Here is a 25,673-nt window from a genome sequence, read left to right as displayed (position 1 = left end):
TAGGCGCCCAGCATTCAGGTAGGAAACAAAAGGAATGTCCATTCACACGAACAGTAGCTGGAGATCTGTGGGTCTGGTGTTCCTGGGTAGGTTTCCAAAGATGGGAAAAATGACTCTGGTTAGCAAGACTACCGTGGCCATATGGATACTGGAACATCTAAGCATCAGTGTGTGACCGTGTGAATAAAAGGCTTTGGGGCATGTCTGTTTTTATAAAGGCTCTTCCATCGAGGCAGCTGTGAAAAGATTTACCTTCCAGAATCAAGCCCACATCAGGCTTTGGATCGGGTCCTAACTATTTAAACTTATTGAAAGCTTTCTTTTTTTGAACTTTGTTGTCTTTATTTTTTTCTTGGAAGTGTTGGTTTTTCTCGGAGGTGACTTTTGAGTATTCCACAGTGGCAGCTGCTGGCCATTAACTTCCCCTTGTGCATCTGCCAGACAAAGAATCATGGGGGTGGGGAGGGCGCCCAGGAACCAGGAAGCTACAGGCCATCCACACTTGCTGAACCTAAAAGCTCAAGGCTATTTGTGTGTTTGCTTGGGGTTGTTTAAAGCGTAATGACATGACCCTGCACAATAGTACGTGTAAGAACTAAAACTGATTTAACACGTATCTGTATCAGAAGCAAGGCCCTCACAGGATGACTGTGAAGTCACTGTCACTTTCTCCCTTTTCTGCATGAGAACACTGTGGCTCAGAGAGGTCAAGAAACTCACTCAAAGCCATACCGCAGAAAGGGAAAATCAAGGCCTGAATGCCAGCATCTGCTAGATACTAAACCCTGAACCAGGCAAAGGTGCAAGAACCACCCGTGGGAGGCTCCTCTGCCTCGTCTCCCAGGTCGAAGCCGTTGGCCTGGGCCCAGTTATGTGCAAGTTCGGTGTATTGTTGTGTGAGAGGCGCTCGGCAGTCTTTCACTGCGATCTGTGCGTTTTTTCTTTGTTCTCTGACCAATGCTTCCTCTGGAGAGCTTTTTACACCAGGTGTGCTCATGAAACACCTCTGACCTAGGGAACCAATCAGGTTTTCCTCATCACCATGCTAAATTTGCAGCCAATACATCTTCAATACCTGCTTATTGTACGTTACTTTTTAAAACGTATTTTTCAATGATTTGTCAGCAACGTGGAAATCCAGATAGCATAGTTTAGGAAAGTTAGAATCAAATGGACCAAGTTCAAGTTTCCACTCCACCTCTTAGCAGTTTTATGACCTTGAACAAGCCACTGATCGCCACCCCCAGTTCTCTCACCTGTGAAATGAGGATTATCATAGTTCTCACTTCCTAGAGCTGTTGTGGGGTTTAAATGAGATAATACATGGCAACCACTTAACATAAAGTACATGCTCAATAAACATTAAATGGTGGTGATGATGATACATCATAACCGGCAATTACTGCAGTTATTATATGCCACGTACCGGGCTGCGCCTGCACAAGGGCATCTCATTTACTTCTCACAGATTAATTATAACAAAGTGCTGTGTGATGTCCTCAAGAGCACCCAAGGAAATCAAGTTAGGACAGCAAGGAGACTGCTCTTCAAGTTGGGTGTCTGCCTCATGGAACAAATTATAATTAGCACAGTACACTAATCACCATCATCTAACTAAAAGGAGAGGGTTATTTTCAAGGCATGGACGGCCTCTTGCCTCTGGACCTAATCAGTCAGTGGAATTTAAGCAGAGAAAGTAGCACTTTGGAGAACTGGCAGGGGCCGTGGGCTAGAGGAGAAGGTTTTGTCCATTCTACCTACAATGTCCCTGCCTCCCCTGAGTGCCCACGTGCCTGTACCTCCAGTTAGGCAAATTCCTGAATACTTATTTATTGAAAACATATTATGTGCCACCCCTTTAATACGACAAAGCAATAGAATGGAAGGGTCAAATAGATGACTCTTCCTTTTCAAAATTCATTACTTTCCCCCCAAAATGGTATAATCCAAAACTGTCCTCATATTAGTAGTTCTCAGTCAAGTCCTCTTCGATTTCTTGGCCTCTTTGCTTTGGAAAACAAATAAACATTGATGAGAAGGGACAGAGAGAGGTCTTAGTCAGCCAAGCAACAGAAGGCAAACTCCTCAGGGGTTTTATCAAAACCGGGACTAGTGGTTCAATTCTCTTTTATGAATGAAAATAAACAAACGATCTTAGTTATACTGACCAGTGAAAAGTAGTATTCTTAGACAATAATCTCAAATCAACTCAGTGTATTTGGGCTTTGCATTGCTCAAAATTGAGCCAGGAAAACAAAAGCCTATCTAGTTATTTTAATGGAAATAACAGAGTACAGGGAATTTTTTACACAGAGATGGAAGGGCCAAGAAGCCAAACAGCGGATGGCGAGACACTCAGGAAATTAGCAACAGCAGGTTGGAGGGACAAAGAGGGAAGGCAGGGTCACCAGGGCCTAAGGCCAGGGCCCCTTGGATGGGAGCCAGACCATGGTGAAGTTGACCAGCAGAATGGGACCATGGAGGCAAGGTCTGTGGAGTGAAAGTTGAGGCCACAGGGGAGACATGTCTGGGGAGGAAAGCCATGTCGTCTCCCCTCCTCCTCGAGTCTTCCACCAGTTCCTCCCATAGATCAAACACACCAAAGCTAGTTGGCAAGAGAACCTGGGAAATGAAGCAGAAGAAGGGTGGGGAACAGACCTGAGAGCAAATAGGTAAATGACCGGCAAGGGCTTCCTGCTTGCCTGCTGAAGAGCCCAGAAATGCAGAGCCTGCCAGCTCCCCGGGTCACCCAAACAGTCCATGTAAAGAAAGCATCAAGGAGTATTTAACCTGCTGTATTTAACTTAATGCATGGATTTCCAAGTACATTCACTTCGAGGTTCTTAGTTTTTTTGGTTTTTTAAAAATATATCTTTATTGATTTCAGAGAGAGGAAAGGAAGAGGGAGAGAGAGAGATAGAAACATCAATGATGAGAGTCACTGATCGGCTACAGCCCGCAACCCGGGCATGTGCCCTGACCGGGAATCGAACCCTGATCGCTTGGATCCTAGGTCGACGCTCAACCGCTGACCCACACCCGGCCGGGCGAGGTTGTTAGTTTTAACAAAAATCAAGCCCACCTAGCAAATCCTTATGCTTTCAAGGCTGCTCCCCCTCCCCCCGTCCCTCTAAGCAGGCACGCTCCACAGCACTTTGCCCGCACTCTACCCACTCTCGCTTCTCCCGGTCCTGACTCAGGTCTCCTCCAGGGCTGAGACTGTCTTGTTCGTCCTAAACAACCTGGCATCCACCATTGTGCCAGGCATGTGGTATCACTCCATAGAAGTTTGTTCAATGGATAAATAAATGGACATAAGTAACCGCAGGAGACAAGCATACACCACTGCAGAACAGTCTCATTGACTTTTTAAAAGCACGTCCAAAATGGAAAACTTTGATAGCATTTTCCAAAATGCAATCATTCATCCTTGTTAAGTGACACATCAGAGAGGGTTCTGTGAAAAAATAAATAGGCAAATAGGCAGATTTCTTTGTTACAGGACTTCTTGGGGCCTCTAATAAGTTAAGGTTCATTTTACACCTCCAGGGCAGGAAGGAGCAGGAAGCATTTCTCAGACATATTTGATCCCAGAAGTCTCTTTCGCAGGGCATCCTGCTGTCTGTGACAGCCATCCGCCGGCCCCTGCCCTTCTTGCTAAAAGAACTCTGATTTTATTTGGGCAGCAATGTTGCCAACTTCCCAGTCGGACCAGCACCTACACCCGCTTATTACTCTAACACATGAACAGGCCCGAGCCGGCAAGCCTCGCTCACTCCATGTAGACAAAAACTAGAGGGTGACTTTTCCACACCTATAAGCTGGAGGATGGGAAGCACCCACGTGTTCCCTGGAAAGAATACAATGCCTCTTGTCTTCTTTCCAAAAAAATTTAAAGCCATAAAAAGAAACCATAGTATGGTGGCAGAAACTTCAGTGACGGAACTTTTTGCGGTTTTGTTCTGTTGTTTTAAAGTATCATCATTGAGCCCATATATCTCCGATGCTACACTGAGTGTCTGAGAAACATTATCCCATTTAATCCTGATAATGACCCTCCGGGGAATTGTATTACCCACCCCAATCTACAGAGAAGGAAACCAAGCACGCAAAGAAACACTCGCAAGATCAACAGCTGGTCAGAAGCAGGGCTGAGATTGGAACCCAAGTTCACCGGGCTCCAAAGCCTGTTTCTGGCCATGACACACTATCCCCCCCAGCTTCCCACACTCACCACCTACCGCAGCACCTTCCCAACAAGGGCCTTCAAAATCAAAGAGTGTGTGAATCTGTGGACAAGGGCAGCCCCTCTTTGTCCCTATTCAACTTCAAAAATATAAATTGGTGGTTTCTTGGTTTCTCCATTATCACAATAATTAAGTCAAAGGAACTGAATTTTTGGAAACAAATCTGACCTATATGAACAGCAGGCCTGAAAACGCAATGCATTATATACTCGTAGCTGGGACCCCACGGCTGATCCTGTATTCAAATTATGTAATTTAGGCAAAAAAGGATATTGCTAAAATGTTGTCATGTAGCTTAAGACTTCAAAAGGGTCTCTTAAATAACTTACCTCCTGCTGACTTTCTCCATAAGATTAAAAATCCAAATCTGCCCAAGTCAGTCCTGGAGAGACTCTCCTTGGGGCATCTTGGTCTGGCTACCCACCACAGTGAAAGACTGACTTTCTTTGCCACCCTGGAGATCTGAGGGTTTCTATTCTTTACTGAAGAAGACGTGTTTCCTTATGCATATTTAGGAACAGGCTCCCGACGGCGGCCTACCTCGGAGAAGAATTCATCCATGAAGGCCGTGTTGTCAACGGCGATCTCGACCTCGTCAGCATCATCATCCTGCGTCAGCTGCTTCTGGGAGAGACAGAAAGGAGCCGGTGACACCAAAGCATGAGGACTTGGTAGCAGAGCTCGGTGCACACCAAGGGTCAGGAGCTGCACCCACCTAAGCATTTTACACATATAATCTCCTTGAAAACTCAGAATAGCTTTGTGATGTGCCACACTCCAAGGTCACACGGTCTGAATTTAAATCCTAGTTCCACCATTTACTGATTTTTAATTTGCAGGGTCGGGGAGGGAGGGAGGGACGGGCAAGTTACCATCCTCGCTGTGCCTCGGTTTCCTTATCTGTGAAACGTTAATAACACTACTTACTGCACAGGGTTAAGAAATCAATGAGATAATGAATATGAAATACTTCTGCGCCGTGTCTGGCATACTGCAAGTACTCAATAAACTGCTCGTTTGGTGGTGGTGACATGACTAACACTCATTCCGGTCAGAGAACGAAAACACAGAAAGGTTAAGTAAATTGGCCACAGCCACACAGCTAAAACGTGAAAGCAGGCAGATTCTAGCCCATCTTGGGTCTGGAGACCATGTTCCAACCCCCTCTCTGCAGCGTTCAAATGCTCGATCCGCCCTACCAGGGATCTCTTAACAGTTTCCGGCCACTGTTCTTCCAAACAGCAGCTGCAAAGGCGCACAGGAGTGAAGATTCTCCTGTTTTCAGAAACCACCTGCTGCAAAGGAATCGGCACTGTGTTGTTCCCTGTCACGGTTCATGTCTGTAAGGAAAAGGGAGCTCTACCTCCCAGCCCCCAGCCCCTGTCCAGGCGGGCCCCAGCTTTCTTAGCCTCATTCAGTGTCCTCTGCAGAATCACCCAACGGCTGTCTCAAGGAAGGCGTCCCTTCCCACCCAGCACCAGGGGCCTGAGCTTCTGCTCTGTCCTTCTCCAACACTCTTCCCACCGCGGCTGCACTGCACACGGCCCATTCCTAAGCACGGACGGCGAACAGGTAGCTGGGAGTGAAGGTGGGGGGGGGCACACCTCCTACACCAGCTTCTTCACAACCTTCAGTGGCCTACGGCCTTCTAAGCCAAGACACGTCACCGTCAAACACTCAGAACTCCACGGGCAATGAAAGCCACCGGGGGCCTCTTTTCTTCACTGGCTACCATGCCCCTGATCTGCAACAGAAGATGGAGTTATTGGGACTTGCCATCAAAACGTGGGACTCTCTCTCTGGTCATCTGGGGAGTCTCTTTTGACTGGCATTCCCATCATCTCATTCTGCGGCTCAGCTGGAACCATTTGCCACCCAAGTTTAACAGCTACGTTCAGAGGAGTTAAATTTGAGGCACTGCTACAGCCCCCCCAACCCTCTTCCTAAAACTAAGACATGATCATGTCCTTCTGCCACTTAAAGTCATTCAATGAGAGCTCCCCTCCCGGGACTAAAAGTCCCCACGCACAGCAGAGCTTGGGGCCCTTTAACTCAGGCCCCACCCCATTTCTCCCTCTGTGAGGCACTCTCTCCGCCAGGCACTCCCGCATTTCCTGGACACATCACTCTTTCATGTTGCTGAACTGTCACACAGGGACTTCCTCCTGGAACGCACTTGTCCAGCTGGCAAATTTTTATTTAGCCTTTAAAACTCAATCTCCAACAATCTTACCTGTCAACCTGACGTGACACTTCCCTGCATGAACTTAAAACCTCCCTAAGCTCCCAATGCGTTTTATGAAAACTCACACAGCAGCCAACACAACTACTGCTAACATCCCTTTACTTATTGATCCTTCCCCCACTGATCACAAACTCCTGCAGGGGCAGGGTCACCGTGTGTACCTACTACAGTAGATGCTTTGAGTGTGTGTGCCTGCCCAGAACGCCCTCCTTTGGGGAGATACCCCTCACCTGCCCACATGATTCTGGGAAGGTTCTCAGTCAGGCCCCAGGCTCCCCGAGGAATCTGAACTGCGCAGGGGACACAGCAGAGTTGACCAGTGTCAGCACCCAACAGAGATATCTGCTAGGTTCCCAGAGCTACCCTCATTTCTGTCCTTCCCAAACCACCCCTGGGCTTAGGGCAGGTTCTGCAGACCTTCCTCAGTATTCTCTCAATGGGCGGGACAGTAGTCTAACATTTTTTATTCATTTGCCCAGAATTGGCTCGTCACTTGCAATTAAAATAACTTGTACTGCTCATTAATTAATGTATTCCACATGTATTCTGGGCACTTACCCTGCACTAGCTACATAACAGAAATTTAATCAATTAATTTTAGCTGAATAGATAACTAATTTTCACATAGACCAGCAGCCTGCATTCACCCAGCAGTTTGCCAAGTTTGAGACAAAATGCTCCCTTCATCAACTATCGCGAATACTTGGGCCTCCCAGCGGCCTCCAGAGAGCTCACCTCCCAGGAAGGATTTCTGTGATCCTCACTAGCAATCAGGAACCCAGCCTACCTCTAGGAAGCATTTGTTGAGGGTTTCCTGTTTTCAGAGGTCTTCTAGAGACCCACGCTGAGGCACATGCCCCATGCATGTGTGTATTCACCCACACACACGAGTGTGTCAACTCAGAGTTCTTCAAGCTGCACACATGCTAAGAAAGTGGAATAAGGCCACCATCCCAGGATGGACTGAGGGAAGTTTCTGGAAGCTGGGAACTGCGTCCTGGAGCATGAGAGGCAGGCACCTAGCTCTCCAACATGACATAGGTTTTTTGAGACCCCTGGAATTTGTACAGGGACCTCCCATGTCCAAGACACCACCTCTTGGCTTTCAGCAAGCTCCTGCAGGGCAGTCCAGTCCACCTCCAGGGAGAGAATGTGTGAACCGGGAAAGGGGAAGTCCTTGGCAACTCACCACCGAGGTCCAAAACGTGTCACCAATTACTGGCTGGGAGACCTCCGGCAAGTCCCTTACTACTCTGAGGTTTTTACCTGTTAATATCAGTAACACCACATGCTTGATCACATCTCATGGGGGCTAGAGGAGGTCACATATGGAAAGCTTCTCAAACAATACTGGGCGCACACCAGCACCTAGTAAGGGTCAGTTCCCCTGCCACCCAGCCATGAAGACCTGGTGCCTAAGGAGTGCACCCTTCTCCTCCGCAGGAGGTTGTCACACTACAGCTCAGTCAGTAAGACCGACTGCACAACCAGGGTTCCCTAATGCACTCCATGGCGTACCGGGCACTTCAACAACTGGCTTAACACCTCTGAGCCTCAATTTTCTTATCTACAAAATAGGAGCAATAGTGTCTACCAGGGCTTTTGTGAGGATTAAGAAAGATTACGTTTTAAAGTTCCTTATGCAATGAGCAGCACACGGTGACTCAATTAAACACCTGTGTGTAAGATTGCACCAACTCCTCTATAGCTTTAACCTGGATCTAAGGACTTTTAACAGGAAGGACGGGGGTGGGGAGGTGGGGGCAGAGGACTTGTACAGCTCAATGCAACCTTACAGATTCTATCATTAAATTCTCTCACTTAGAGATGGGCCTACCAAGGCGCAAGACCAAATAACGATTTACTGACACAGCCAGTAACACGTGTTAGGTTTCCTGAATGCCATCTTCCCAGGCAGTTTCTCCCACTGGAGTGTGCTGCTTCCAAAACTATAAAATAACAGCAACCACAACAGCAACAAAGGGCAGATCAAAAAAGTCAAGGAAGGGGACCAGTCTTATAGGTGATCTGGACAATGCGGCTATCTGGAGTCACGTGACACTGGGAACTACCACCAAGCTTCTCAGAAAGGGACCCAGCAGACCCCAGGGCTGGGGCTCCCTCCCCTGCGACCCAGCCGTGCCCTTACAGTCCAAGGGGCCCCAGGGACCCCAAGGGCAAGGGAAGCACATGGTGCCTTTATCTTCAGCCCACATAACAGAGCACAGCCAAGAAAAGAACTTCAGCATCTTTATCAAAGAATCAAGGCGTGTGGTAATAGGAACGTTCCAGTAGCTGCAACATCAGCCACAGCAAAAAAAAAAAAAAAAAAAAGTATGTGAGAACCATGCACCCAACCGCCCACTTTCTCTCCCCGACCCCGACCCCGACCCCAGCCTCCTGCCGCCTCCTGCCTCTCCCACCAGGAGGTGGGAGATGCTGCCAGGGACTTAGGTAGCACTGGGCTAGAGCCCAGGACCTATCACCCATCCCCACCTCTCCATTGTGATCCCAGCTTTGGTGAGGGCAGCCAGGGCTATGACCTCCTCTCTGGACAGCAAGTGGAAGGAGTTCAGGGGCCCAGATCTCAATATGAAGTGATTTAACCTGCAATTCCTCTTCGTTAGCTCCTTTAATAAAATACACTTGCTACTTAGAGTCCCTCCTAGGTTCCGGGTGGCCATAACACTCTAGCTGCTTTATACAAACTATGTCAACAAAACCCACCTGTTTGAAGTTCAGCACCTGCAGGTCAGAGAAGTTCTATGTTACTCAAGCTATTGGCTTTCAGAGTCAGGGCTCAAGCTTATGCTGTCGGTCCTAAACCCCTGCTACTCCACTGCCCCCGGTCCTAAACCCCTGCTACTCCACTGCCCCCGGTCCTAAACCCCTGCTACTCCACTGCCCCCGGTCCTAAACCCCTGCTACTCCACTGCCCCCTGCTCAAAGCAGCCTGTCACGGACGCAGCCGGGCGCCCAGGAGAGCAGCACCCAGCCCTGCAGAAAGCACAGGTGGGAGAGAGGAGCAGTGGGCCTTGGGCACAGCATGTGTCTCCATAGGATGAGGGTCTGTGAATTCCCAAAGATGAAAGGCACCACGTCCAAAAGTTCCAAACACACACACACACACACACACACACACACGAGACACACTGCCCACTACCTGGTTTTTCCTGTCCCTCTCCTTTCATTAAAAGAAGCCAGAAATTCCGAGTGTCAGCTCTCAATAGGCACTCCGTGTTCTCTGTTCCCCAACACAGAGTCAGATGGCCTTTCTCCAGTGCTCAGTTCTCCCTCCTGCACTGTTTGTTCCTGGTCCGGTGAAACCCTCCCAGAGGGAACACTTCCCCTTTCCGCTGAAATGCATCTTCCCCAGCACACTTGTCAGATGGATCAAGAGGAGACACTTGGATAGTGAACCCCAGGTGATCCTTGAACTCTCACTTTCAGGGACTGGCCACCTTTGGAAGACGAAGACACTGTGGAATAAACTCAGTACAGAATGCCAAGGCCGGTGAGCCAGTGGGCGACTGGACAGCAGCCCAAGTCCCCACCCCATGCCCTCTGCCACAACACTCGCACTACCACATAACGTGTGTCTGACTGCAGAAACTCCTGTGGTTTCAAATATATTATTTGGTTCTTACATCATCCCTATTACTTTCTCCATTTGCAGATGAAGCAACTACTTAAGTAGGTTAAATGACTTGTCCACAGTGATTCAGCTAATAATGGCAGCATTAGGACACAAAAGCCGGTCTGCGGGAGCCCAGCACCCTGTACTTACCTTCCACACTCCACCTGAAGACGCCTTTCCCACTCGGGCCTGGTAACACACCCTCCCTTACTTCAGGGGACTCTGCAATGTCAATATAACTAAACTGGACTAATCTATATGATGAATGAAAAAGATACTGGTGCATATAATCCTATGAATGTGCGTGTATGCAGAGACGCAGAGATACACCTGCTTGAGTTCAAAACCCAGCTGTGCCTTAGTAGCTGGGTGCCTTAGCGATCTTAAATAAGTCACTTAACCTCGGTGTCCTTGTTTGTAACATGAATACTCACAGAATTGTTGCGAGGATTAAACTAGTTGATACATATGAAAGGTCTAAAGCAATGCTAGGTACATATTAAATGCCCAAGACCATGCCATCTAAAGCAGAGAATCGGGCCTAGTTTTCTCTAAAGAGAGTTTTTGCTAAAGATGCAACCCTCACACCAATTCTCAGAAGCTGCGCACAGGTTCCTTAGAATGAGCTGAGATTTAGTTCATTTATTTGAATGAAGTCATTTCTCTACTACATGTATTTAAAGAAATAAAGCTCCCTGTGGTTTCTGCTTCTGCTACATTCTCACAAATTCTGTTACTTACAGCTGTCATCTAAATAGTCTGTCACTTCCGTTTTGTTTTCTTTTTAACCCAAAAGTTACTTAGAAGAGTGTTTTTAAATTTCCAAAGCAAGAAACATCTGGGGAGGTCTATTATTGTCCTGTTAATTTCTAATTTTATTACGTCATTATCGAGGAACTTGGACGAGAAAACTTCACGTTCTGTGGAATTTGACATTTTCTTTGTGCCCTATAACACGGTGGGTATTTTTTAATCTTCTACGTGTGATTGAAAAGATCTCACACTCATCTGTTGTATATAAAGATCATGGAAGTTTCATTTCCACATGTCATGTTCATTCCTATCGGCCTTTGCTTCCCAAAACCTGACCTAGGTCTACAAGGAGGAGCAGTGAAAATGCGTGGAAGTTCACCTGAACAAAGGAAGGAGGAAAGAACAAAAATGCCCTCTGGGCAGATGTTATCTATCCTGAGGAGTAACCTGTGGTTAGGGAGGTTAATTCATCAGGAAGCACTCAGCCAAAGAGGAACAAGCGCTGGGCCGGCTGCTGGGCCCCATACATTGTTCACAGTGCATTTAACTTAGAGGAGGGCCTTGGAGTCTCATAACCAACCACCACACCCACAACCTTCTCCTTCTCACTGCAAGGTCCCATCCAGGGGCACCGACTCATCCACCCATCCACTCATTCACCCAACAATATTCATCAAACATCTGTCATTTGCCAAGCAGTAGTACAGTTACCGTAGACACACAGACCCGACTCGGCACCGCTGCTCTCCAAGACCTCCCTGTCTCGGACGGGAGGCAGACAGGCGCACCGGTCATTACCAGTCCCCGAGGGGAGCGATGTCCGCACTCAGTGCAGGAATTGCACACCCAGGAGAAGAGGGGGTGCTCAACCTCGCCTGCATTCGAGGCAGAGCCTGAGGAAGACAGAAGCCTACTGGAGATGTGTGCAGAGGTGACTCCTCGGGGAAATGGTGAAAGTGGAGTGGATTTACCAAAGGATACCTTCAGGAGGGCCACTGCCGTGAGGAGGCTACACCTTTTTCCTGCTTTCTCTCTGCTCCCAGGAACCATTCAAAGAATGCCTCTGCTTCTTCCTAGAGAGTCCCGGTCCCCCTCAAACCTTCCTCCCCTTCTTCACTCTTTTCTGCCTGCCCCCCCTTCTTCACTCTTTTCTGCCTGCCCCCCCTTTCCCTCCTCCCCAACACCCCCACAATGTCCAGTTCTCAGGATACAGAAAGGAGGAAGGAACTCATAAGGTCTCCCTATTCCATCCTCAGCATTCTCAACCCTTCCCTGAAGGATCATCTCCTTCATGATCCAGAACACACCACTGATGATTTTAACAGATAACATTTTTTGAGCGCTCCACACATGCTGAGGGTTCTATAAGACATGTGCTCAATATTTACCAAGGCACTTAATCTCACAGCAATATTCTGGAGACCCTCCCCGTCTGACAGCTTAGAAAACTAAACAGAAAGATGACCAGGAAACTGTCGACATCATGCAGACAGTGCGTGCCTGAGCAGGACAGCCCGGGCAGCTGGCGGCAGGGCCCCGGTTCTCAACCATCACAAAGTGGTGCCTCCCGACAGCAGCCCCACCCCAGCTACCGCATGCATCACCGGCCACAGCCACAGAAACGCACTTCCAGGGCACTAAAAGCAGATGCCACACCCAGAACGTCGTGACACACGAGACTGAGAAGCTGTCACAGGCCAGAGGAGGCTGAGAAAACATGACAATCAATGCAGTGTGGTGTCCTGGATTGGACCCTAGAACAGAGAAGGGGACATCTGTGGAAAAACTAGTGAAATCCAAATAAAGTCTAGAGGTCAGTGAATAGCAATGTGCCAATGCCAGTTTCTCGGTTTTGGCCAGTGTACCATCGTAACTAAGGCCTTAGCCATGGAGGAAACTGGGTGAGGGGTAGACAGGAACTCTCTGGACTATCTTTGTAACTTTTCTGTACATCTAAAATTAGTCTAGAATAAAAAGTCAATTAAAAATAAAGCTAATCCGATGCCCTACCAAGCTGCCCTAACCCAGATGGCTAAACATACCAGACAGTGTACGGTCCACTGATCTCTTTGGGGCGGGGAGTTGAACTTCACTCAGTCTCCAGACAGACTGGGGAACGCTGCCGTGGAAGCAGCTCAATGCCAGAAAACAGGCTGCCCTAACCGCGGAAACAGTGGTGAGGGGAGGAAAAGGCAGAGGGGCCTGATATGAAGGTGGCTGGAGATAGCGCCCCCCAGGGGCTGCAGAGTCTCAGGTGAGTTCATTGGCAGAACATCTCCATTCATCCACGGCCAGCATGGGTGACAGGTCCCACTGTGCGCTGGGACGTGAACATGCCGGGGCGACGAGGCATGCGCAGCTTGTGCTCTCGGAGAGCGGGACGTCCCAGGGCAGGTGGCTCCTGAAATTACAAGTGTGTGTGGCTGCTTTGATATATCGACAAAAACAGAGAGTTTGTGGAGGTCCCAGGAGGCAGAGGAAATGCTGTCAGCTCAGGGTGTGGAAGTTTCCCTGCAGCGATGATGTCGGGACTGACCCTGAAGGGCTGTTGAAGATTTGGCCAGGGGGGAGTGGGGCAGCCAGAGTTTCACTGTGGTACCCACATCTTCCCCTTCACTTCTTTCTGAACAAGGGTGACCTTCCATGAGGTTCCGGGCTGGGGGGTGGAATATAGCTAGGAGCCCTGAAAACTCATCCATCCATGTCCTTGAGGGTGGAAACCAGTGGCCTCTGGCTTCACTAGCCAATGCATGGGGTCCCTGAGTTAATGTTGCACTTGGGGCAAGTAAAGACTCACCAACCCACAGGGAACGGAGTGGGAAGAGTAAGTCATAATAATGAATAAGGGATGTGTAAGGGCCAAGCTGTTGTTGATTAGTCCACAAACGTTTAATAGGTAACTAACTACCGCAGAGTGTGGTGCTGGGCCGCAGAGGAACAGCCCATCTGCCGCTGCCTCAAGGAGCATACAGGAGCTGGGGAGATGAACAAACACAGTTCAGGGCGACGTAATAAAGCAAGAAAGATATGCTCAATTTTTGGAGACCTCAATCGACTGTGAGCCTCACGCCCCTTACCTGTAAAATGAGAACGTAAGAGCACCTTGCCATGCAGGATTGAGAGGATGAGAGACAAGGTATGTAAGGCTCTAACCCAGGTCCTGTCTGACGGTAAGTAGCTGCTCAATAAATCATCACTGTCACTGTAGCTTATATGGTGACAAGAAGAAGTAATAGAACCACTGATCTTAAAGACAAGGGGACCCAGAAGACAGAGTCCATCTCATAAAGAAACAAGTGGAAGGTGGGTTCACGTCCACTCCATGATAACAAATAACCCCACTGACTTATTAAAAGAAAGGTATTTCGCTGCAAAGCAATATATGGGCTGGGAGGGCGGGAGGATATTCTAGCTCCAGTTAGGGAGCACTGCCTGTAAAGAATGAGTTTTGGCAGATAGGCAGGGATTTTGACACAGGGGAAGGGAACGCTGAAGGGGAGACAGGACACATGACCAAGCATTCCTCCCTCTGCGCCTGCCAGTCCAGTCCTCCCCACCCCCCGCCTCCCCCACACTCACAGGAATAAAAATAAAACTAATCCCCTTCTCTCATCCAAGCATTTTCTCTTCTGGCCTCTGGCTGATGGGTCTGTAATCCCCACTCAATCCCTGTCGCTCTCATCTCAGCTCTGCTTCCCATCTGCTCCCAGCAAAACGGCTCACCCAGGAAACGACCCCTCGGAGGGAGCGCGGGGAGCTGGGGAAGCAGTCCCCAGCCAGGCAGAAGTCTTATCACAGAAGTCTTATCTCAATGAAGAGATTCTCAAGTCGGGGTATTAAGATTTGGTTATGATCCAAGGAGCCTGGCACATAGTAGGGGCTCAATATATATTTATAGAATGAGTTAAGCTTTAAAGGAGAAGTTCGGCATCACCGTTACCCTGAGCAACTCTGACCCTGCAGACACACCAGAACTTCAAGTTTTTGGGGAAGGAGCCCAAAGACGAGCCCTTTAGGACACAAGACAGAACAGAAAGGGTGAAACCCTGGCCTTTGGAGCCCCAGGCAGGTGATTTCATTAGGTGCTGGCGTTGGAGGGGCCAGTACATCCCAAATTGTCTCCAGTCCTCCGTAAATTAATCTCCAACAGGGCCCAAAATCCTTGACTTCTTTTCCATACATCACTGGCTTCTCTACTATCATTATCTACCTTCGATTTTTTGGGGGGGAGGGGGGGCAGTATCTCTTTTCATAAAATACAGCCCTTTGTTTTCCTTCTATGACCACTTACTCTTTATGACCAGGACTTTGTGTAATAATTCTGGCTAACGATCACGCCCAGTAGAATGAAGTGAAAAACAGTGATGCGCATGCCCACCGCATGGAGGCCAGAGCACTGACTGCACTGTGCATGGGGGACGCCCAGCGACGGGAGCGGGGTTGAGAAAATTCAGGATCCTTGCCTTAGGTGGGAGACTCTACATGCCTCTGAAGACATTAGACTTGATTTTAACCAGGACTTGTCGAAGGGCCTGTACTCAAGCATGACCTCTTGTGGGAAGCACCCCAACTCCCTAATGCCCTGTCCCCGTCTCCCACAGGGTATTGCTACAGGTGCTTTTATCACAATGATCACATCGCTGTGTCTGCTTCTTGTGTGTCTCCCTATCTGACCACGGACTTCCTAAGACCCAGGAAAATGTGTTAATCACCATTACACCCCAGCACCATCCCAAGGACCTGGCACATCGTAGGTGCTTAGTAAATGTTTGTTGAATGAAAAGAGGGCCAGGCAAGAGGTTCCTGGACAGGAACGGTCTGGACTCAGCAGATCCAAAGTTCAGCTCTCGAGAAATCAGAAATCAGCAGGACCCGCCTTGTGAGATAGGCAAGGTGTGGGCACTGCACATTCCTGGCGAGCCTCATCCCAGTCACTGAAGAAGCCACCTGCTGAGAAAGTCCAGGAGGAGGAGCAGTGCAGGAGATGAGTCAGGTCTTGTGACCAAGGCCTCAGGAGGGTGTGCCCTCCAGTATGGACGCTGCTCCCAGCAGTTCCAGTTGAGGAGCTCACATTTACTGGGGTGGGTGATTATCATTTCATTTCACCCTCCTAATGACCCCAGGGAAAGATATGATGATTCACTTTACAGGTGCAACTCTGAGACCTCAGTCCTATGGACTCCAGAGCCTAACGGGTGCTTAGCACAGGCTCACAATGAACACTTCACACACCCACACATCCTCAGGGTGGAGGGGGGCCTTAAACCTCCTGATCTGCCTCCCTTCCTTCAAAGATGCTCAGATCCCTACAACATGCAATGTTCTAACAAATTCCTGCCTCCTCCTTCCCATGCTCGAATGTTCACAACTTCTCCAGCCAGCCTAGCTGAACTCTGGGCAGCTCTGACCGCTAAAAATGCTTTCGTGCATAATCACAATTCCTACCCGTCCACTTCACATCTTCTCCCTGTATCTACACAGAGCAAACCTAATCTGCACATGACAGTTCTCCAGCTCTCTGGAGGCAGTTATCAGCTCGCCTCCCCCAGGGTTTAGAAAGATGCCTCGGAAAGAGATTGCACAGGCTTAGCAGTGTGAAACTGGTTTCATGCAGATTAACAAATGTCCTTCCTTGATAAAAGAATTCAGAGAGAGAAGATGGTTATCTTGCGGCAGCGAGAACTGTCTCTCTCCTGGGGGAGGGGGAGAGAGGAACTGGACTAGAAGCCAACATTTATATAAACCTTAACAACAGTCTTCGTGGAAAACATGAATATTGCTTCTGAGATCAACCGAACTCTATTTTACAGAGGAGGGACAGAGAAGGAGAGAGGGAAAGTGATACAAAGGAACAGCTATTAAGTGGCGGGGCCACGGGTAGAACCCTTTGAACCTGCAGCCCAGTCCCACCCATCTCCCTGCTCCAAAATGCCAGAGCACCTGCGGCTTCAGAACTGCACTCCCGTAATAACTGCACTCGCACAATAGCTGCACCGGCCCCAGCCTCCCTTTCACCACCACCCCAAGCGGTAAAGGGAGGAGACACAGCATTAGCTCCATGTTACAAGGAGTCATAAGGAAACTTGAATTTAGAGCTTGGAATTCAGAGCTCATTGAAGGCTCTTTGCTATTTGTTGACAATGGGTTATTGAAAGAGGCCATAGGGTCTCCTCCCCTGGAAATGGATCCCTAACTAAGGAAGGGAACCGTCTCTGCCTGCAGTTCAGTTTGCGTTGTTTAATGTTGGCTGGGTGTGCCGACAAGAGAAGGCCTTCAAAACCAGGCTCCTCCTTCCTTCTGCCTCCCCAGCCAGGGCTTCAGAGAGAGAGCACCACGGCGGGTCGCCAGCTCTGCGACCTGTGGCACCCCTCCTGCTCAGCCTGAGCCCGTCTCCTCACCTACAAAATTAGCGTCAACCCATTCTGCCCGTTGGTGGCCACTGTGTGGGGAGGCTCGGGTGAGAGAGAGCAGGCAGGAGGCAGGGAGGCGCACTCCCACAGCTGTCCCTTCCCCGTCTCACTTCCTCGCACTCCCACAGCTGTCCCTTCCCTCTCTCACTTCCTCCTAGACCTGCCTCCTCGGCCGCCCTACTACCCAGGGCCGGGGAAAGGTCGTGATCTCATCAGAGATGAGGCAGGAGAAAGAAAAACAATCGTGACATTATCCTACGAGTTCCTCACACTCCTACGAGGCCTCTGTTTTTCCAAAGAGCTTGAAGAGTAGCATTCCGTTCCCCACGCTCACCTGTTAGTCCCCGGTGTGCTGTGCACCCCACCGAGGGCTCTGCGCACTCTCCTGGGGCTGGTCCTCGCAACCACCCATTTTACAGATGACAAAGCTTCGACTCAGAGGTTAAGGGATGCAGAGCTGGTACTTTTGCATTTCTAACAAGCTCCCAAGTAGACGGACTACTTTGTGTCCAGGGCTAGATTTTAAATTCCATTCATGCAGAGCCGCTGCCCAGGGCTTAGCGCTGGGCCTGCCCCTAGACCGCCCTCAACAATTACCGCTCGAGTGAGTCAGTGTATACCGGACTCAAAAACCTATTGTGCTCTAACACTTCTCCGAAAGTCCCATTATGTGATTCGATCTCCTAGCAAATCTCTAAGGCATGATCACCCCCATTTGACAGATGAGAAAATAGAGGCTGGAAGGAGCAAGTAGCCCAAGATTTTACAGCCTTCGCGCAGCAGCGCTGGAGGCCGGCTACCTCCAGACCCTCTGCCCGCCACCGCGTCCTGGGGGTGCTGGGGAAATGGGTAACTACAGGCCCCTGGGCAGGAGCTGGGCCCATCCCGCACGTGCGGGGCGGGGACATGGGCTGGACCCCCAGGAGGGGAACAGGGGGGTGCGAGGCCAGTCCTGGGCCCCCCAGGAGGGAAACAGGGGGTGTGAGGCCAGTCCTGGGCCCCCCAGGAGGGGAGGGGGGTGCGAGGAGGCCAGTCCTGGGCCCCCCAGGAGGGAAAGAGGGGGTGTGAGGCCAGTCCTGGGCCCCCCAGGAGGGGAGGGGGGTGCGAGGAGGCCGGTCCTGGGCCCCCCAGGAGGGAAACAGGGGGTGCGAGGAGGCCGGTCCGGGCGCAGTGCCAGGCGGCAGCGGGCAGCAGGTGCCCGCGGACCACACCGAGGGTCCTCCAGGCCCAAGCACCCCGCCGCGGACCCCAGCTCGGGACCGGCGCTGTCCAGCTTGGGGGGGGGGGCTAGAGGCCTCCGGGGAAACCGCAGCCCGGCGATGAATCACCCGCACATGACCCGGTGGGGGGGGGGGCCTCGCGCCCGCACCCCCTCCAGCGGGGCGCCCCCCCAGCCCCGGCCCGCGGGACTCACGGCCTTCAGCTGCTCCAGCCGGTCCCTCATGCTGGCGCCGGGCCCCGAGGCAGGTGCGCGTCCCGCCGAGCGCGTCCCCGGGGAGCTGCCGGAAGTGGCGGCGGGGCCGGGCCGGGCGCGGGGGGCGGGGGCGGCGGCGAGGAGGAGCGTCCGAGGCCGCGGGAGGCTCCGCCGCGCCGCCCCCTCCGCCCCGCGGGCGCCGCGCTGCAGATCCGGCTCCCGGGCCGCTCCGCGCAGCGCCGCCCCGCCCGCCGCCGGGCCCCGCCCCGCTCCGCCGTCAAGGGCCGCCCCGCCCTGCCCGCCGCCGGGCCCCGCCCCGCCCCCGCGGCCGCCCCCCGCTCCCCGCCTCCCGCCCCCGCGGCCGCCCCCGCCCCCGCCCCCTCGGACGCTCCCCGCCCCCCGCCCCCCGCGGCCGCCCCCGCCCCCCGCCCCCCTCGGTCCCGGAGGGAGCGGGGCGTCGGGGGAGACGGCCGAGCGCCCGCCGGTCCGGCCGCGGGCCCGGGAAGAGCGGGAGCGTCCCGCCCCCGTCCCGGCCTTGCCCCTGGACAGCCCTTCGCCGCCGGCCGCGCGGCGCCCCAGCTCCCGCGCTCAGCAGGCTCACGCGCTGCGCGGCGGGGACACCGTGCGGCGGACGGAGAACGAACACCGCGTGCTTTGTACTGAAACGGGTGGGAGGGGGCGCTGGCTTCCCTGGGGGTGAGGGGCCCCTCACCACGGGGTTTGCGCGGGTGATAGAGGGCGCCCCTGGACAGAGCCGGAGCGCGGCGGGGCCGGCGGGCTGCACCGAGCCCCCGGGTTTCGCGACGGGGCAGGCGGGGGCCACTCGGAGGAATGGCGCGCAGCTCGGGGTTGAAGCGGGGCGCCTGCGGCTGACCGCGTGTATAACGGGGGCGGACGTGCATAACCGTTTCTCTGGGGAGCTGTCTCCGTACCCATAAACCAGAGAGAGTGCCCACTTTACAGTTTGGCGTAAGGCCTGCGGGGCCGGGGGAGCGAAAGCGCGGAGCAGGGCAGCCTGAGCCCCCTCACCTCCACCTGGTGCAGACTCCCAGGTGAGCTGCGCCTTCCAGAAAGGGGGCGGGTCCTTCGCCCTGCCCCCCGCCCCTTCTTTATTCCCTCCCTCCCCTCTTCCCTACTGGTCCCCTTTCTTGGGAGCAGATGATACAGCCAGCGAGGCTGGCTCTCAGTGGGACGGACAGCCCGAAGATTCATCTCAAGTCGGGAGAAGAACCTGCTCGGTGCACTCAGGTTAATGGGCTGTAATACTTTTCGTGATTCGAACAGACCTTTGCCCGCTCCTGCGATCCCGGCGCGTGTTCCACGCCGACTTCTCCTCCCAGAAAGACACGCGCCGGCCGCAGCGGGCCGGGCGGGCAAACTCGGCCCTTCTCGGCCCGCGATCCGCGCCTTCGGTGCCGAGCGCTCCCTCCCGCCCCCGGCGCCAGCTGGGTGGAGTCTCCCACCCGTGGGACAAAGGGCTTCTGCGCCCCCTGGTGGCCATGCAAAGAAAAAAGTAAATCAGATGCCTGTCCCGCCTCCTAACGAATTTTTGTTGGGGTAGCCAGGTCCCCGCGCTTCAGGAAAAGAGGGTCTCCTGACCTGACACAGAGCTTTGCCACAGAACAGCTGTCACTTGACATCACACGATCTATTTTCTCACCTTTCAAGTAAGAGCTGATCAAAACTAATGATTCCCACGCTTCAAGTTCAAAAATATCATGTACTCTTTATTTTCATTTGTGGATCTAGTTTTTGGAAAGGTTCCACATCCCTAACAAAAATATACTTACCATGTAATGAGAAATTTGGTTTCCTCAAACTCAGATACAGAGCAACAAACTGCCCTAAACCCTAGCAGCTTGAAAGAACAAACAGTTACTATCCTACAGCTTCTGTGCTTCAGGAATCTGGGTGCAGCTTGGCCGAGTGCCTCTGGGTCAAGATCTCTCACAAGACTGCAGGGAAGGTGTGGGCTGAGGTTGCAGTCCTATTTCATGCTTGACTGGGAAAGAACTTGTTTCTAAGGTCGCTCACGTGGTCCTTGGCAGGATTCAGTCCTCACTGGCTGTTGGCTGGAGGCCACCCTCAGCTCCTGGCCATGTGGGCCTCTCCATAGGGCTGCCCACATCAGGGCAGCTGGCTTCCATCCGAGCAAGCAGGTGGGAGGGACAGAGAGGAGAGAATGAGACAGATGGATGGGAGTCGGTGTTTTTGTCACCTAATCTCAGATGTGACATCCCATCGATTTTGTCATATTCTGTTCATTGGAAGTGAGTCACTAGGTTCAGCCCATACTCTAGGCAAAGGAATGGAAGACCAGGGGCCATCCAGAGGGCTGCCTGGTACGCAGTTCAAATCCCCTGCCTAGAACTTCAAATGGCCCTTAAGCAGGCACATATTTTTTTAATTTTTATACAAATCCCTCGGTCCTGGGAACCCTAAAGCACATGGTAAGGGAAGTGGGACACTCAGCGGGAGCCTCATTTGCAGAAGCTGCTGTTGCTTCTAAGCTGCTTATTTCTTACAGGACCTTTGAAACACCTGTCAAGAGGAAGAGGATGGACATAGTGGAGCACAGGTGAAAGGCAATTAAATAATTGTGGCTTTCAGCGTTTTGTAATTTAAAAAATAAGCCACCTATTGCCCAGCTGGTGTGCTCAGTGGTTGAGCGTCGACCTATGAACCAGGAGGTCCCAGTTCAATTCCTGGTCGGGGCACATGTCCAGGTTGCAGCCTCCATTCCCAGTAGGGGGTGTGCAGGAGGGAGCCGATCAATGACACTCTCTTTCATCACTGATGTTTCTCTCTCTCTCTCTGAAATCAATTTAAAAAAACATTAAAAAAATACATCTGTGTGTGTCATTAATGAGAGGACCACCAAGGTGGTAAAGCTGGTTCTTGTATTCTCAAAAGACGAAACAAACTAAGAACTATACATAGCTGGGGGAAAATGCTGAAATAAGTCTCAAAAATTACACATAATGCCAGTTAATGTCTGGCAGGGCAATAAAACTTTTCCCTTTGGGATTATCTTTTCTACCAAAATGAAATAATTTCCACTGGACAAAAATAATTTGCAACTTATCAACCTTCTATAAATTCCCATCTAACTTTACTGAGTGTGGGACCTCCTTAATAGTAAATACTCAGCCAAACAAAGTTACCCCCACCTAGAACTTCAAATGGCCCTTAATAAGCAGGCTTGTTAGGTAACACTGAAAGGGCACACAATAGTCCTTCCTTATTTCCAAGTTTTGTATAATTTTTCTAAACAGACTTGTCCCAGTTATCTAGTAGTAATACATTACTCCAAAATCTTGTAGCTTAAAACCACCACCATTGTATTATATATCATGACTTTTTGGGCCAGGATTCAGGAAAAACTGAACTGAGTAATTCTGCTCCATATTGTGTAAAAGGGTCACTTGATTCCTGGCTGGTAGCTAAGCTGGTCTGGAGAGTCCAAAACAGTTTCACTCACATGTCCGGTGACTGGACTGGGATGGCTGGTAAGCTGGATACAGCTGGACCCCTCTTCCTCTCCATGAGTCTCGGGGCCTTTCCATGTGATCTCTTCAGCAAGGTTATTTAGTATCTTACATGGGCTTATACAGTTGCCTCCTCTTATCTGCAGTTTCACTTTCCAGTTTGTTACCCATAATCAATGGCGGTCCAAAAATATTAAATGGAAAATTCCCGAAATAAACAATTCTTAAGTTTTAAACTGTACACAGTTCTGAGTGGCTCCATCCTGCCAGGGACATGAATCATCCCTTTGTCCAGTGTCTCCACAGTTCCCCGCCCATTAGTCACTTAGTAGCCATCTCAGTCCTCAGGTTGAATGTTGCAGTGTGGCAGTCCTTGTGTTCAAGTAATCCTTATTTTACTTAATAAAGGCTCCAATGCACAAAAGTTGCAATGCTGGCGATTCAGATATGCCGAAGAGAGGCTGTAAAGTTCTTCCTTTAGGTATAAAGTGAGTACAGTACAATAAAGTATTTTGAAAGAGACCATATTCACATAACTTTTATTACAGTATATGTATAATCGTTCTACTTTATTATTGTTAATCTTTTACTGTGCCTAATTTATAAATTAAACTTTATCATAGGTATGCACGTACAGAAGAAAAACATAGTACATATAGGGTTCGTTACTCTGTAGTTTCAGGCATCCACTGAGGGTCTTAGAATGTATCCCCCATGGATAACAGGGGACTACTGTACTGCCAGTCTTCTTAAAGACTAGAGCCAGAACTGGCATAGCATCACCTCTCCCATACTCCATTGGTCAAAGAAGTCACAGTCCATTACAGATTCAGAGAAGAGGAAATAGAACCCACCTCGATGGGATTCTTTGGCCTAAGAATTTATGGCCATGTTAATGCACCACAAATTTCGTCTTGTAAATTTAAATCTTTGTTATATCCCTAATCTTTTTGTCTTACAATTTGTTTACCAAGGGTTGCCATAACTTTCTGGGATGTCTGTCTGTCATGACTTTGTTGACTACAATCTGGCAGCCCACCACTCTTTTACTCCCGCTCTCTGTGGACAATGTCTTGAAGCAATGGTTCACAAAGAATAGTTCCAGAACCAGCACTGCCTGGGAACCTTGCAATTCCCAGGTCCTACTTCAGACCTTCTAAGTCGGAAACTAGGGATGGGACTCAGCAGTCTAGGTTTTTAATAAGTCCTCTTGGTGATGTTGAGGACACTGTTTTAGAGTTGTACATTACTTACTGAAAATTAATCCCATCTTAGTCTCACAAGAAACTAAAATTATGTTTTTTACCACAATTTCTTTCTCTAATTGACATCCTCTCTCAGCTGTCAAAAGTCTCTTCTACCTAACTGGCATGCAGGAGAGACTTTCTTCCACCCACTCAAGGGACACTCTCCAGAGACATCATACCTTTTTTTTTTTTAAATTTATCTTTATTATTGAAAGTATTACAGGTGTCCCCTTTTCCGCCCCATTGATCCCCTCCATCCGGCATCCCCCCCCCCAACCAGGCCTTCTCCACACTATTGTGCATATAGGTTATGCAAAGATGTATGTAAGTTCTTTGATTATTCTCTACCCCCCCCCCTTTCCTCTGAAATCTGTCTGGCTGCTCCATGGTTCTATGCCTCTATCTATTTTGTTCATCAGTTTATTTTTGTTCATTAGATTCCACATATGAGTGAGATCATGTGATACTTGTCTTTCTCTGACTGGCTTATTTCATTTAGATTAATACTCTCCAGTCCCATCCATGTTGTACCTTATTTCTAACGAATCACTTGTGAAAAGAACTTGTAGCTTCCCATCTTAATAACAGCTATTACACAGCTGAAAAGAAAAAAAGAGGGAATTTTGTGGACCTGCTCTATGACACCTTGTTTTCTGTTTCTTTACTTTTGGCTCTTCATTATTTCTTTCCTTCTACTGTCTTCAAGCTTATCCTACAGTTAATTTATATTTAGGCTTTCCTATTCGCTTATATAAACTGCTATAGCTGTATCCTAAAAGTCTTGATATGTTAATATGTTTATGATTCAGTTCTAAATATTTTCTACTTAGATGTAAAGATGTTAGATTTTGCTGGCTAAATGGTCTCAACTCTGCCTTTGTTGCCAGAAAGCAACCAAAGAAACTATGTAAATAAATGAGGGTGGCTACATTCCGACAAAACTTCATTTACAAAAACAGGCAACTGGCCAGATTCAGCCAAGGGCCGTAGTGTGCCAGCCCGTGGTTCACAGGGTACCAGTGCTGTGGTCGTCGTTAGCACAGAAGTTCTGTGAAGCTCCATGCGTGCTTGAAAACCAATTACCTCCTCCTTGGCCTGCTCCACTTCTTTAAGCTTCAGGCCCGGCCCAAGTAAACTTTTGCTTTTGTTAAACTGTCACAGGATTAAGAGATTGGGTGTTTGGAATCAGACAGACCTCAGTTGCCAGCTGGGGGGCTTGGGACAGATTATGTAACGTCTCTTACCCTCAGGTTCCTCATCTATAACGTAGAAAAAAAACACGAGTACCTCCCTCATGGGGTTGGCGAAAGGAGACATTCAATGAGATCAGCCATACAGAGCACCTGGCAGAGAGCCAGGCAGGCCGCAGCCGTCCCGAGTAGTGGTACTGGCATCATCTTGCCAATGAGCCACTGCTCCGTGAGGCAAGTATCCTTAAACCCCTTTGACCAAGAAACGAAGGCTGAAACGTGTTTAGCGAGCTTGCCCCAAGCTGACGGCCAGTGACACAAAACGCTGATTCACACCCAGAACTCCCTTCCAACAGGCTCTCGTGAACCCAACCACAGCAGCAGGAAAGGAATTCACTGGACGCCGCTCCAGGCGGGGCTGCACCCTGAGACACCCCGGGAAAGGAGTTGCGAAACGCCCGAGCACTCATTCCCCGCCGCGCAAGCTCAGTCCTCGCGGAGAAACCCGATTCCGGGGCACGGAGGCCCAAGGGCATGGGAGGTGCTGGCGGCGGCTGCGAACCAGCGCGGGTTCTGCAGCCAGCGCGCCCGGGGCTCGTCACCCGGACACGCTCTCCTCCGGGTCTGCTCCCAGGTGTCGCCCGGGGGCGCGCCCAGCGCCGCGCGCCTCGGCCTCCGCGACCTTGCTGCCCACGGTCGCGCTGCCCTTTTTGGCTCTAACGCTCCACGTGCCTGGGGCGCCTGGCGCCTAAAAATATCACCCTGACTGAAACCTCCCGAGCATGCCTTCGGTTTTTTAAAAAACCGGGCGCCGTCGCCACTTCGAGACGCATAAATCACAGCCCAGACTCGCTGCTGATTCAGTGGGTGACGCGCCGCTGAAGGTGGCGACGAATTCAGCGCCTCTGAGAGACCGAACTCCCCCTTTTCCCTCCCGGCCACTCGGCGCCCATCACGGAGCCTGAGGAGCGCCCAGCCGCCCGCGGGCCCTGACGGACGTTGGAGAAAAAACAGCCCAGGAATCTCCATTTCTCCCCGCTCA

General features: G+C 50.6%; 1 protein-coding gene across 12 annotated transcripts in view; it reads right to left on the bottom strand.

The window, feature by feature from the left end:
• The window catches only part of STX3 (syntaxin 3), a 36,402-nt gene extending 17,637 nt beyond the window's left edge, over positions 1-18,765 (bottom strand). For 9 of the 12 annotated variants that reach the window (XM_087821902.1, XM_087821895.1, XM_087821900.1 and 6 more), the window contains exons 1-2: positions 18,707-18,765; positions 4,788-4,871 (exon numbers count right to left, since the gene is read on the bottom strand). In XM_087821902.1, the coding sequence (XP_087678028.1) occupies positions 4,788-4,871; positions 18,707-18,736 (114 nt within the window). In that variant the 5' untranslated portion in view covers positions 18,737-18,765. Of the gene's footprint in view, positions 1-4,787; positions 4,872-5,851; positions 6,015-18,706 lie in introns of those variants that run through there. The other 3 variants (XM_087821893.1, XM_087821896.1, XM_087821897.1) reach the window with 3 other exon arrangements.
• Between the last annotated feature and the right edge of the window lie 6,908 nt (positions 18,766-25,673).

Source organism: Miniopterus natalensis, chromosome 11, assembly GCF_054644295.1.
Source record: "Miniopterus natalensis isolate mMinNat1 chromosome 11, mMinNat1.hap1, whole genome shotgun sequence".
Classification (NCBI taxonomy): Eukaryota; Metazoa; Chordata; class Mammalia; order Chiroptera; family Miniopteridae; genus Miniopterus; species Miniopterus natalensis.
The sequence above is the reverse complement of the archived record's forward strand: the minus strand, read 5'-3'. Positions and strand labels throughout refer to the sequence as shown.